This window comes from Phalacrocorax aristotelis, chromosome 1 (assembly GCF_949628215.1).
Source record: "Phalacrocorax aristotelis chromosome 1, bGulAri2.1, whole genome shotgun sequence".
In the NCBI taxonomy this organism is placed as follows: Eukaryota; Metazoa; Chordata; class Aves; order Suliformes; family Phalacrocoracidae; genus Phalacrocorax; species Phalacrocorax aristotelis.
In genome coordinates this window covers 91,844,085-91,856,643 of record NC_134276.1, presented here as the reverse complement: position 1 = coordinate 91,856,643, position 12,559 = coordinate 91,844,085, and the positions used below count along the sequence as shown (strand labels likewise).

The 12,559-nt window shown below is 43.5% G+C and overlaps 1 protein-coding gene across 15 annotated transcripts in view; it reads left to right on the top strand.

The window, feature by feature from the left end:
* DMD (dystrophin) overlaps nt 1-12,559 on the top strand; it is a 1,138,094-nt gene that overhangs the window by 1,046,313 nt on the left and 79,222 nt on the right. For 2 of the 15 annotated variants that reach the window (XM_075097810.1, XM_075097828.1), the window contains exon 1: nt 7,183-7,287. The exons of 11 other annotated variants lie outside the window; for them this stretch is intronic. In XM_075097810.1, coding sequence (XP_074953911.1) covers nt 7,268-7,287 — 20 coding nt within the window. In that variant the 5' untranslated portion in view covers nt 7,183-7,267. Of the gene's footprint in view, nt 1-7,169; nt 7,288-12,559 lie in introns of those variants that run through there. 2 more of the 15 variants (XM_075097820.1, XM_075097838.1) reach the window with 2 other exon arrangements.

Sequence of the window (12,559 nt, the reverse complement as noted above, 5' to 3'; positions counted from 1 at the left end):
GAACTGAATGAAGGTATGCCAGTAGAATTGCAAGCTATTTAAAGCCTTGTTGAGATGTACCGTGAGAGGGTTGGCTTAATTCAAACGTATGAAATACTGAAAGTATACCTAGACATTGAGTTCTATTAAATGTATTCCCATTATTAGATTTAAACATAAAGTTAAAACTGTGCGATATAGTTTAGCAACACTTTTTCTATGAGCTAGTATCCACAGGATTCTTTCTTAAATTAAGTGCCAGCTCCTGTGCCAGAGACAGGAGGAGCTACACAAAGAGACCTTAATGCAAAAGCTGGGAGGACTACTTTGTTAGGAAGAACCATAGTGTAAATAAATGGAAGGAGCAGAAGCTGTCTGGAATTATGTGAAGCATGTGCCAAAGCGTAAATGCTTGAACTTGCCACAGTAGACTTCAATAAAATCCTTTTCTTACACTTAGCTTGGAAATAATTCCTCAAAATTCCTTTGTATCCCTCTTTACTGAAGTATTTAAGTGCTAACATACATTTAGATTCAATTAGGATAAAATAATATCTGTGCCCTAGGACATGGCTCCACAGTAGCTGATACTGATTCATCTGTCTCTGGAAGCACTAGCTAATGTAGGTATCTGTATGTCTGTATTTGTTTCAAATTACTCTACACATAAACACTAATTTTCAGCCTTTGGCACGGACAAGATGGGACTATTGCCACTTGCCATTATAAGGGCACTGCCAGAGCTGTATGAAAAATTGCTTTGTTTTGTAGTCAAATGAAAGTACATTCTGTCTCATAGAATATTGTTTTGAAATTAAATAAAAAGGTTTGATTTCAGAAATGTCAGAAAATGAGAAAATGAGAAACTTTTCCTCTCCAGAATTTTTTTCTTGCTGTTACCAAGTCTGACCTCAGTTTGGGAGTAGTTGCACAACCCCAAACCTGAAGCTGCATTTCTATGCAAATAAACCATGAGAAATGTCACCTGGATCAGATGAAGGAGTTAGCCTGGATGGAATTACTGGTGAGGCTAGTTAGGTGTAGCTGCTCCCTCCTCCAATTAACTTCTCCAGGCTGGTTCCTTCCCCGAGCGCACTGCTGCACTTTCCCCTCATTTCTGGATCCCCACATAAGCCATTTAGGAAGAGAGAGCAAAGCAGTCATGTCGTGCAGGAAGACTAAGCTTTGCTCACGTTACACCAGGATATTGGGAGAAGCTAAAGGATCTCAGTTTTGAAACTAAATCAACACAAGTTTGATTTACCAGGCAAGGAGAAGCATCACTTTCTCACATCAGGGCTCTGCAAGGCCCAATCTAGGGAAAAGGTTAGGAGTAGACCTCAAACTTATCGTATTTGCTAAGGTCAGCAACCTTGACGTGTTTGGGAAGGTGATGGAAAAGCCTAGTGTGTACATAGGCAGGGTCTCTTGTTAGAATTATGTACTGCAATGTTACATATAGTAGATTCTAATAATTGAGGAAACAATATGGTAGTTATGACAGGTTCAAAGTATATTTTAAAACAACAAAACTGACAAGTTCTGTGAGAACCCAGCAAAGCATCCATTGCTAAAATATAGACAGCAGAAAACGAATGCATTAATTCAAAGGCGTGAAGTTTGCTTAGCTAGCGGTCTGATGAGGAAGTTCCCTGCATGTAGCTGTCGTAACATGCAATAGATTTCATTGTCCTCTTCTTTTACTACCTAAGTGCAGCCTTGCCGTTGGAACACCCCAGCAGGTAATCTCCTAGCATGTGGAGTGGCTTTTTTTTCCCAAATAAATATTTTATCTTCTAGATAGTATTTGCATAGGGACTTTTCGGAAAAATGCCCTCAATTAAAGAAAAACTTTTCTGTTTGTATGACATTTGTAATAAAAAAAATCTGGTAGCATCAAAAAATACATTTATTATGGAGTAAATTAGTGAATTAGTAAATTAGTGAGAAAGGAAGGCATGCTTCTCCCTTAATGTCCAGGGAAGACTCTGGAAGAGAAGGGCTGCTTCTGAGGGACCAGGAATGCATGGTGACCAATAGCCAGCATCAGATTTTCTGGGCCCTGAGTGAAGTAGGACTGCAAGATGCAGGGTTTCTTGCTATTGAGATCTAGACATTGATAGGAAACAGTAGAGAAGTTAATAATTTGGGAAGCCAGCTTTTGTGTTTGCAACACATAATTTTATGCACAGAAAGAATGATTTTGAGGTGAAGAGAGAGTCAGTGAGCAAGAGACTTTATGAAATCCTGCTTATTTTAATCCCCCAGGAGACAAAACAGTCATTTATTTCTAACTGGACACACAAAGAAAAGTAAGAAATGGAGTTTGCCTTCATTGTTTTCTTTAATTTATCCTTATTATTCTGCATTTTTTCTCAACCTTACTCCCGGAAAGGATAACCATTCATTTTGCCAATATAGATTCCTCAAACCAAGAATTTACTATGGTATAATTATTAATTTTCAAGTCTTATTTGTAGATTGTAAAGATCAGCAAGCAGTTTTTCTTGGCATAAGTTTGCTGCTGGTAGATTTTAAGTCTTTTTTTATGGGGTTGAGGGGTTTGGTGTTGTTGGGGTTTCTTTTTGTTTGGTTGTTTGGGTTTTTTTCCTATTTGGTTAGCTTTCCAAAAGCCTTACTTCAGAGGGTTATTTAATAATTTCAGTTATCTATCAATTCGCCAGCATTATGCTTTTTGATCTTCCCATCTCTGGGACTATGCACACTCCAGTTCACCTCCATCCTGGAATAGTAGGGGTTATTCCTTTCTAAATTTGCTTTATTTCTTGTGGTTTGGTATGGAAGTGAGAAAAGAGCTTTTGGGATTTACAGGTGCTTACTTGAAGCGCTCATAACCCTGGTGGAACCTGGATGTGCTATCATTTAATCTCACTTAATCTCAGTCCCACTCTGCTCCTCTTTTCAGGGTCATACACCTGGCAGTAGACTGAACACACACTCTGCTACTGCAGGGTGCCTAAATTGTCACTGTCAGCTAAAAAAGTAAACATAGCCTCTCCAAATTAGCCTTTTCAAGATTTCAAAAGGACGAATTTCATACGCATATCTAATACATCCAAAATGACAGGCACCCTCTCATTCACCTTTTATCAACAGCACGCAATGCGGTGCGACATAAGGCACACACAGACTGCTCCCAAGGCTCCGTGGTACTCATCTCCTAGGGTGACTAAGACTTTGGCTTTAATCAGGTGTCTCTATGATAGCAAGAGCATGTACAGCCCAAAGGAACGCAGAGGTTGCGCACTGTGCATTCGGCAGGAACAATCGTACTCCTGTCACGCGTGCTGTGTAGCAATACTTTCCACGCTGTGCATTAAATTGATGCAAGCGCTGTAATATTTACTGCAGAATTAGTTTTATTTAAAAGAAAAAAAAATGAAAATAGTAAGGATTCTTCTTCCTACTCTGTCTATTCCAAGAGCATCTCAGTGAAACATGTCAGGTAAATTCTTGTGAGCTCCACTTGCCGGTTACACGGCTGCCTCACAGTGTGGAGAACAAGCCCTGTGTAAGAAGCATCTGCTAATCTCCCTTCACACAGGACACAGATTGGGTTTCCCTCTGGACAGAAAGTGGTATGCTCCTTCCCCGACTCTCCCACATGTAAATAACTGATTATAAGTATACACAGCTATGAATGTTTTAGCGGGTCTTTAATTTACAATGCAGTGTTAGGGAAAATGAACTCAGAATTTCAAAACTATTTTCTTCATTACATTTATAGTATTATAATGTGCTTCCAGTGGTAATGTATGAACAGCCAAAAAAAAAAAAAAAAGAAACAAACCCCAAACCAGCAGCATCCAAACCAGTATTCTTTTCTTGGCTCTTCTGAGAGAGCTATCATCAACAAATACCGAAAAAATCCTGGAGGTGTCAGCCCTTGGAGCATATTTAAGACAGATGATCCAGGAAAGTGTCATTGTGCCATCCCAAGTGATTCTTACTATTTATTTATACCAGGAAAAAGAAAATAGACTCATACAGCATAACGGATTAGCCAGCGCGCCACAGCGCGCCACATCTTCTCACATGCAAGGCAAGCGCTTGCTAATCCACTACCCAGATAACTGAGAAACAGTAAAGCCACACTTACAAGGAGCACTACGCGCCTCATGCAGCTATGGAAGCAAGCCTTAGTTAATAGGAAAATGTTCTATCTTCACTTTCAATGACTCTAAAACTAAAGAAATATCTCTTTAGTTTTCAAACTCATAAAGTGCAAAACTCACAAGCAAACCTGTACACTTAATGCCTGCCCTACGAAGCAGTTTTAGGCAAGGCCCCACATATTTCCGCGTACAGGTTTCCGTATCTGCCTGTAACATGGAGTAGTGATGCTGATCTCCTTCATGAAACCTATGAAGATTTATACTCAAACGATGTTATTTAAGAATCAGTTATTTTATCTTCATATTATTATTTTTAATTATTTGTATGTCTGTGGCTCTTTCCCCACAGAAAAGGGAGAAAATTCTGAGATGAACATACTGAAATTGAAAAATCAGGCTTCTCAAATGCACCTTCCAGTAACCACTTGGACAGCACGCAATGCTACCTCAAAATCCACTTAATCTATTTTTTTTCCCCCCGAAAGAGTTTTGGGGCAATAAGCCAGTCTTTAATTATTATCCCTCATTTATTAGAAGGCTGTGATTTCCCCTTAAGCACCTGGTGTTGTTAAATGCTGAAGAGACAGTTAACTTAATTAGGTATAGTCCAGGACAAACCTACAGTATAAAAGAAATAAACACGGTTCTCCTTCTCATTAAGGTCTCTGTGTAGGTGCACAAATTGACTGAATAGCCCTTAGATAAGAAAAGCACCACAGGGAATTGAAATTCTGCTTACTCTGTAATCCTGTTTTATTTCCTGCAAAAAGACGACTGTCTCTTATCAAATAAATGGCTTAAAATTAAGTATAGCATAAAGACTAGCTTCAGTTACAAATACCCTGGACAGTAACCATTCATACAGCAAACAAAATGCATTTTGTTTTTGTAATAAATTATGGGTAGTTTAAAAATAATTTGGAATAAGAGTCATATTAATTGCATACATTATACAGCAAAACTATAATTTTGAGGCCAATCAAAGCAGCTAAAAGCTTTTGTGAATTTAGAGACAACAATCAGAACTACATTAAAGAGAATTTTTTTAATAAAATCAAATTATAAAGTCAATAGGCCTTAATCCTTCAACATTCTTGTTTTCCCCTGGATGTTCTTGAGTGGGTAATAGTTGGGGAGATCAAAGGGTTAATTTGCTTTTCAATTGAGGAATGACTCAGAGTTCCCCTTTATTTAAAAAAAAAAAAAAAAAAGTGGCGTGTGGGTGTAAGGTAGGGAAAAGAAGCCAAGAAAATGGATTCACTAATTGGGGTTTTCACCTGCTGTGAGTCTAATTGAATACAATGCTTTATTTGTAACTCAAGGAGAAAGAAGATTATGCAAAGTATGAGAAATTCAGACTGTTTTTTAAATTCTTGTTACTTGGCACTATTGTATGGGAAAGAAGACCAACGTGATAATAGCAGCATCAAGCTTCTGTTAAGGCAGAGCAGGAAACTCTAGAAACAGTAAAAATGGAAGGAATGTGTATCGGGGGTATCAGTACTAGATACTTCTTGAAGGAAAACAAACCACTTTTGGCGTGAAACAGCAGGCTTCTGGCTACGCCGCGTCCCTTTGTATGACACCGGCAGCTGCTCCCTCCTTGAAACAGACGGTGAGGTTCCTCCCAAGCGATGTGCTAAACATCGGATTTTAAAGGCTTAAAGACATCTCCGACTTCTTAAAACTCAGTGAAAGATGGGAAAAGGTGAGGTTGCTGCTGTAACACAATTGACAGCTTTCAACCAGTGCATTCACCTCAGAACTAACCTATCTAATATAGCAATTGATCTAATGCCAAACCCACTGAAGTAAATGGAAAATTCTCGCAGAGTCTAATAACCTTTAACACAGCGAGTTAGGTGTACGCAGAAATGGATCCTCTTTTCTTTGCATGGTGGGGTAGTGTTGTAGATCCAAGGTGACCGAAAACTGTGAATTGGGCCTTTTAAAACAAATTAAATTCTCTGGAAACTATGGCATTTAACAAATGTACTTAACATTTGATTCCATTAGGTTCTATATTTGCGTCTGAGGGCCTGAGGTGTTGAACCTTGAGCTTCTTACACTTTTAATGGTTCTGGAAAAAAAAAAAAGGAGGGCTTTCCTTGACCTGCTTGTTGGACTTTTCCTAAAATCAGATAACCCAGCTACGTGGAGCCTTAAGGGAGCCCTAGAAATCGTAGTATTTGCAATAAAAACCACCAAGTTTGGTGCTTACCGACACCTATGAATAGGAAAGCAGCCCATGGCATGACTGTGTTACAGAAACCATGCGTGAGATGAGCTTTTCGTACCTCTAGGCCTGCATCTTCCAGCAAATAAAGAGGGACTTCTTCTGTATGTTTGAAAGGCACCTTTTTTGGGTGGCTTTACCAAGAAAGCACAGTCTGTAAGGCTCGAAAAACCACTTAGTTGCGTGAAGGACTCTGTTGTCTATGCAGCAAAGTTTCAACTGATAAAAGACACAGATGTAACACTTGCACGAAAGCAGACTGCCTGCACCGATTTGAAATGCTTGTGACACTAAAAGGAGATTGTTGGCTTTTTTTTTGTGTACTGAATATGAAGTAGGGATTGATACAACGCAACGTTGCGATAGTTACTCCACACGAGCAGAACCATTTCTTCTGCTCTTAAAATTCTGGGAGAGAAGCTCGTCCTCCCCAGCGAGGCCAAGGCAAGCCCTAAGAAATGAAATTACCCGATTTCGCTCACAAATAAACCACTCGCTGCAAACTGAAAAACCCACGTTCAGTCAGGCCCATTTCAAATCCGTCCCAGCTTCGGCTCGTACGTTAAGTAAGTTTCCTCCCCAAGCCCGCTGAAAGGGAACTGCTTCGCCAGCCTCTGAGCACGCCCCCCTCCCCCCCCAAAAAAAAACAGAAATGAAAGCCCGGGGCAGGTTTGAGGGCTCCCTCAGGCCGCCGCGTCCCGCCGGGGCGGCGCAGGTGAAGGCGGGGGCGGGGGGCGGGTGTGCGGGGCGCCCCCCGCGGAGGCGGCAGCGCTGAGGCGGGGCGGGGAGCACCGCCTCCTCCCGCCTTCTTTCCCTCCCTCCTTCCCGGCGGGGCGGCCGCAGTGGCGCTGGGCGGCGGGACCGGGCGGCCGCGCTGTTTCTGCCTCCGCGCCGCCGAACAGCCGCCGCCGCCGCCATGAGGGAGCAGCCGAAGGGGTGAGGGGCGTGCGGGGGGCGGCAGGTGCCGGCGGGGCCGGGCCCGGGGTCCCTCAGGTGTTTGGGCTGAGCGCCCCGCGTCCTCCCGCGCCCTGTGAGGGTGAGGAGCGGCGCGGCGAGCCCTCCCCCTCCCGGAGCGGTGGCGGGGAGCGGCCGTACCTTCCATTCATTGCGGGAAGAGGGCCCGCTCACTGCCCGGTTTCTCCTGGGAACTTGACGCGGCCGTTCATTCAACGCCTTTTCCCCCGCCTCGCGGGGCCGCGGTTTGGCGCTGGATGTGCCCGGTCGGAACGCGCGGGGCGCCGCGGCGGGGCAGGGTCACGCACACGCGCGGGGGTACCTGTGCAGCGGGGCCGGCGGGGTGGCGTCCAGCCGTGGGATCGTGGGTGTGGGGCGCGGCGGGGGGGGCGCCGAGGGGATGGAGTCGGCTCCTTATCCCCCGGGCTGTAAGGGGTAGCGGCGTGCCGCGCAGCGCTCGCTACCGGTGCGGGACGCGGCGCGTGCTGTAACTTGGCTCGGGCGTGAACTTCAACAGGATTCCCGAAAGCGGGCGTGCTTAAGAGGCGCGTTACTTTTTGCAGTAATTTCATGCTCAGAAATCATTCTTCAAGTTAAGAGGCAGAAGGAGCCGGGAGGGGATTCCCTCTGGGCTGTGGCGTTGCAAGCGACGTATTTCTTGCTGCTATACCGTCTTTTAATACCTACTGCAAAGCATCTTGCAGCCCGGGACAGCAGCAGTGTCCCCGGTCCTCGTCTTAGGCTGACGCTGGGCTGAGAAGTGGTTGTTTGCGGGCGTATGTGTGCGGAGATGAGGAAACAAGAAACGTGGTTATGTGCGGGATCTCTGCCCTTCGAGCACTAAGGCACTGGTTGAGGCCGTGGCTGTTTGAGCCTGGGCTTGACAAGACCCCGCAGTAAAATTGCTTTGGCGGAAGAGGAGAGGACGGGCTTTGAAAAGGCAAAGGATCGGCGGAGCGCAGCAGCTGGGGGGGGGGCAGGCTCGCCCAGCCTCGGCCACTGAGCGCCAATCTGTGCCCCTGACAGAGCGTGCGAAATAAATGTTTAACATCAAGGGGAGAAAAAAAGAGTTACTGTGCAGTACTTGGCGGCTGATATTTGCCCTTTTCCTGCTGTTCATTTCCAGGATCGGCAAGGACCTTTAATATATATCGGTGCCTGCCTTCAGCAGCCTGATAAATCTCGCAAAAGCCAATAAAACATGCTGAAGTCAAATTCCTGCTGAAAAGATGCTGATCCTTGGCTTGAACAGAAGTAATCTCTGCACAGATCAGTAGTCTCTAGATTTACAGATGAAAACAGTAGTCCTTTGTAAAGTGCAAAGGAGTGCCACATTTTACATCGCTAATACTTTCCACAGCAGTAACTTGTTTTATCTGAGGAATTAATGAAACACTGTAAAAAGACAACTGTTAAGTCTTCCTTGCAGCCGCTGTCATCTAGTGTTGAAAACATTTTCCTTTTAAATGAGCGGTAGTGTCTATTCATACAAATAATTCCAATTGCATTTAGGTTGGTTTAGCAAAATCCAAACAACTCCATCATGTTAATTTTGGCTTTTTGACAACAGTAATAAGGTGGTTGGAATAACCTTTTATTCATCGTAAAGCCAAAAGGTGAGAGGTATTGTAAACTGTATAAAAGGATCAGCCCAGTGCTTTGTAAAATATTACTTTAATTTTGTCTTTTTCGTACGTGTATGTAACTGATTATTTATTGCTACCTGATAGAATTTCTTTCTCTATGCACTTGCACATCTAGTTCGTGTTGCATTTGCTAATGAAAGGTGAGGGAAGAAGCGCAGCAGAACTGGCTCTGCTATCCCCCAAGTAAAAGCAATATAAGAGTCTAGAAAGGACTCTGCAGTTGCAACCTAAAATTCTAGAGTCTTGAGCCAAGCAGTGGATACACATGAAACTGAATCCTATATATTTTTTTTAAAAAAAGGGGTGGGGGAAGAAGGAGTGCAATCAAAACCAGTTAAAAGGTTTGCGAGTGTTTCGGTGTGGCTTGTGCAGGAATGATTGGGGGGAAATCTGTGCAGGAATTTGGAGTGTGGGGGGCGTTGCTCTCCATTCCTCCCACTGCTGGTATTGCTCAGAAGTAATATAAAAGGAAGGCAGATGAAATTACTGTATTTTGTTCAAACTGATGGGGTTATAACAAGGGAACTGTAGTTCAGCTCGTCTGTCAGTTAGGATATCACCTCTTGATTTCAGGTTTTCAATCCTGTGTGTTATTGGCTCTGCTGACAGCAATGAGAGACAAATCTCTGCTGTTGGCAGGAGCAGAGGACTTCACACAGGCATCGTGTGACAGAATTCCCCGCATAAAAATTATCCTTGCTAATATAATATAATCATCCTTTAATGAAGTGGTCCTGCAGTTCCCAAAGGATGTATTAAGTGAAGACTGTGCTTTCATCCCACTGAATTATCAGTGTATTTAGCGTGCCAGTCACACCAGCGCCTAGGTGTCACCATTATCCATTGCTGCTCTTCTCCTTTTCAGGCATGGTTTTAATTTCCTTTCCACCTTCGTAGCTTAAGTGAGGTGAGAAAGAGGAAAATTGCCACGTGAACCCACTTATATTTTTATTTGTTGCAAAATGTCCGTGGTTTAAAAGCTAGTGATCAATTTAGTTGGCCTAAACGTAGACCCAGTTTGAAAAATGCATTGGCAATATTGCAAAACTACTGGCTGTGTGCTTTAATGCCTTTTTGTTCTGGTGGTTTCTTAGAAAAGCATCTTGAATACTTACTTCTGCCCATATTCTCACCCTGCTTTAACTGCTGCTAGTCAAGAGGACTTGCGCCACACTTCTCCTGTCTGACTTGCAAGCTGTAAAGGGCCTTGTTCACCGGAGTTTGAAACTCTGGCAAACGCTTTGCTGCAGCTCCATTAAGGATGCTACAGCATTCCCAAGTGTGGTTGAGGCTGCCTGAAACTGCTGAGCCGGCATTTCACTTCAGGCGGTGTTCACAATAAGGGCATACACACAAATCCTCCCCCAACCGGTCCAACCCCAAAGCTCACAATTAAATGGCCTTTGAAAATGGCAAAGAGGCTTATGAAGAATAGCCTTGATGGAATCTAACCTTTCCTGGAGCTGCCCTTGTGTGCAGAATCGTTGATAACTTTGTGAGCTGAAAACGTTCAGTTGAGAGGCAAACGCCTTTCAGCTGGAGCGAAATAGCTGCAGCCTTCTTGTGTTCTGCATGTAAAGTACCAGCAAAATCTGCCCTGGCTCAGTACGGGCACTCAACCTCTACAGAAATCACAGCGACCAAGGTTCAGTTACCTTTAAAACCCTTGCATTTTCTGGCATGAGTGCGGAGGTGTACCGACTGCTCGCTAGTCTGTAGCTGGGTCTGGTACAGGGTATGAGGTCGAGTGATCTCTGCTGAACTGCTGAGGGTGGCCGGGCCAGCCGGGTGCGGGGGGCTCTGCCCCACAGGTAGTTACTGCTGGGAAGGTGTCAGGGGCAGGAGTTAGGGTCTCCCTTGACTTGACTTTTATAGCCTAAAGAAAGAGGTATTTCCTCTAAATTGCAACTAAGTTTATAAATAAAGCAAAGCAAGGAAAAGAGGTGAAATGTACCTGCCCTGCAAATTCAATCTTTGTCACTTGCAGGTGAAGCAAATAAAATCATTCCTTACAAAGTGTACGTCTCCAAGGGAATTAGACTTACACTGTGAAAGAAAGGCACACTGAGTAGTGGTTTGGAGTTACTGGTATTAAAAATACCTGAAAACAGTTGGAGTCCAGTGTTTCTTTGGCAATGGAAATTTTATTTACATAAATAAAATGTCTTAGGAAAATCATAGGTCTTCTGAAAATACATGATTGATTTTCCTGAAGATTAGTAACTGCCATAAGCTCAACCATACACACTAAATTCACTGATCTATGGTTAGGCCTTACCATAAAAAAACGAAAATATAAAATCAATAAATTATTCATCTGTGTAATGTAGATTAGTGATTAACCATAATAGTTTTCCACATCTAAGATGATCGTTTTGTACTTCTGTCCAACACAGGTATGGAATTCCATAATCCTATATAGATACACCTTTTCCAGATATCTGATGGCTTTTAAATATTTTAATGGAGAATCACTGCCTTTGAAGGCTACCAGGTTAAAAGCTATGGAGTCTGAAGTGGTCTAGTTTATCCATAGAACAATCTGGGGCTGCCAAACTAATTTCATATGGAAAGTCAGGCAGATTATTTTCAGAGGTTTCTTATGACTGTGTTTATAAGTACTTTTTCTTGTTTTTACTACATGATTTGTCATACAAGCCATGGTACAGTTGCTATTCAAATATCCCCCACTTCTGGGGCTACTGGCCTGGGGGGGAGCGAGCCAGGGTGGCCAGGCTCATGCCTGGGGAACTTTTGATCTGGGCCTGACAATGGGCGCAAAAAAACTGCGGTCCCAGGTCTGTGGGTTTGAATGCTTATTTGGGTCTGCACTTGGTTCACCTGAATCATAACATCTGTGGCTACAGGGCTCTTCTGCGATGAGAACGCTCCCTTCCTCTTTTCCTTTGGGCTGCTCTTGTATAAGCAGAGGCTTCAGGTAGCCAAGTTTTTAGCAACTCAACGTGTAAACAAAACTGCTTCTGGTTTTCTTCAAAGATGCACTTTATACCTGGGCATGGTAAAAGCTGCTGGTGCTACATTTTGTCTGCAGAACCTGCCTGTACCAAGCGTGGTAGGATATGTAGGAGCTCAGGTGCAGGTGGCTCATATCTTCAGGTTTTTCACTTGAAGCTACCCAATTTCTGCATTTAAAAAGAACAGACTGGGCTCAGATTTCTGAGTGTGATTGTGGCCACCCTCCCTTTGCAGGACTTATTTTTTATCAGAGCAAAGAACAAGACTGCTTTTGCTCTTCTGGTGTCCTCCTCCATCTTTCACTGCCTTCAGCCACCGCAGGAATTAGGAAGGGGAGGGGATGCTGAGGTTGATGAGACAAGGCTTATTTAAAAGCCTGTGCTCAACTAGGGCAGCGCTATGGCAGCACTTTTTCCTTATGCTTAGTGCTTGCAATCCCTTTCATTCTTTCTTGCAGTTACCGAGCAAAATCTGGAAATGTTATATATAGTAAGCTACTGAATATATAGAGGTTAGTGGGCCAGTAAAGTATTCACGTCAATCAAATAAATAGCCTGTCTTTTAAGACCAAAATTAAATCATACTAAGCAAACCTGTCACGATCTTCTCTTTTCCTTGAGTAGGGGTGGTGT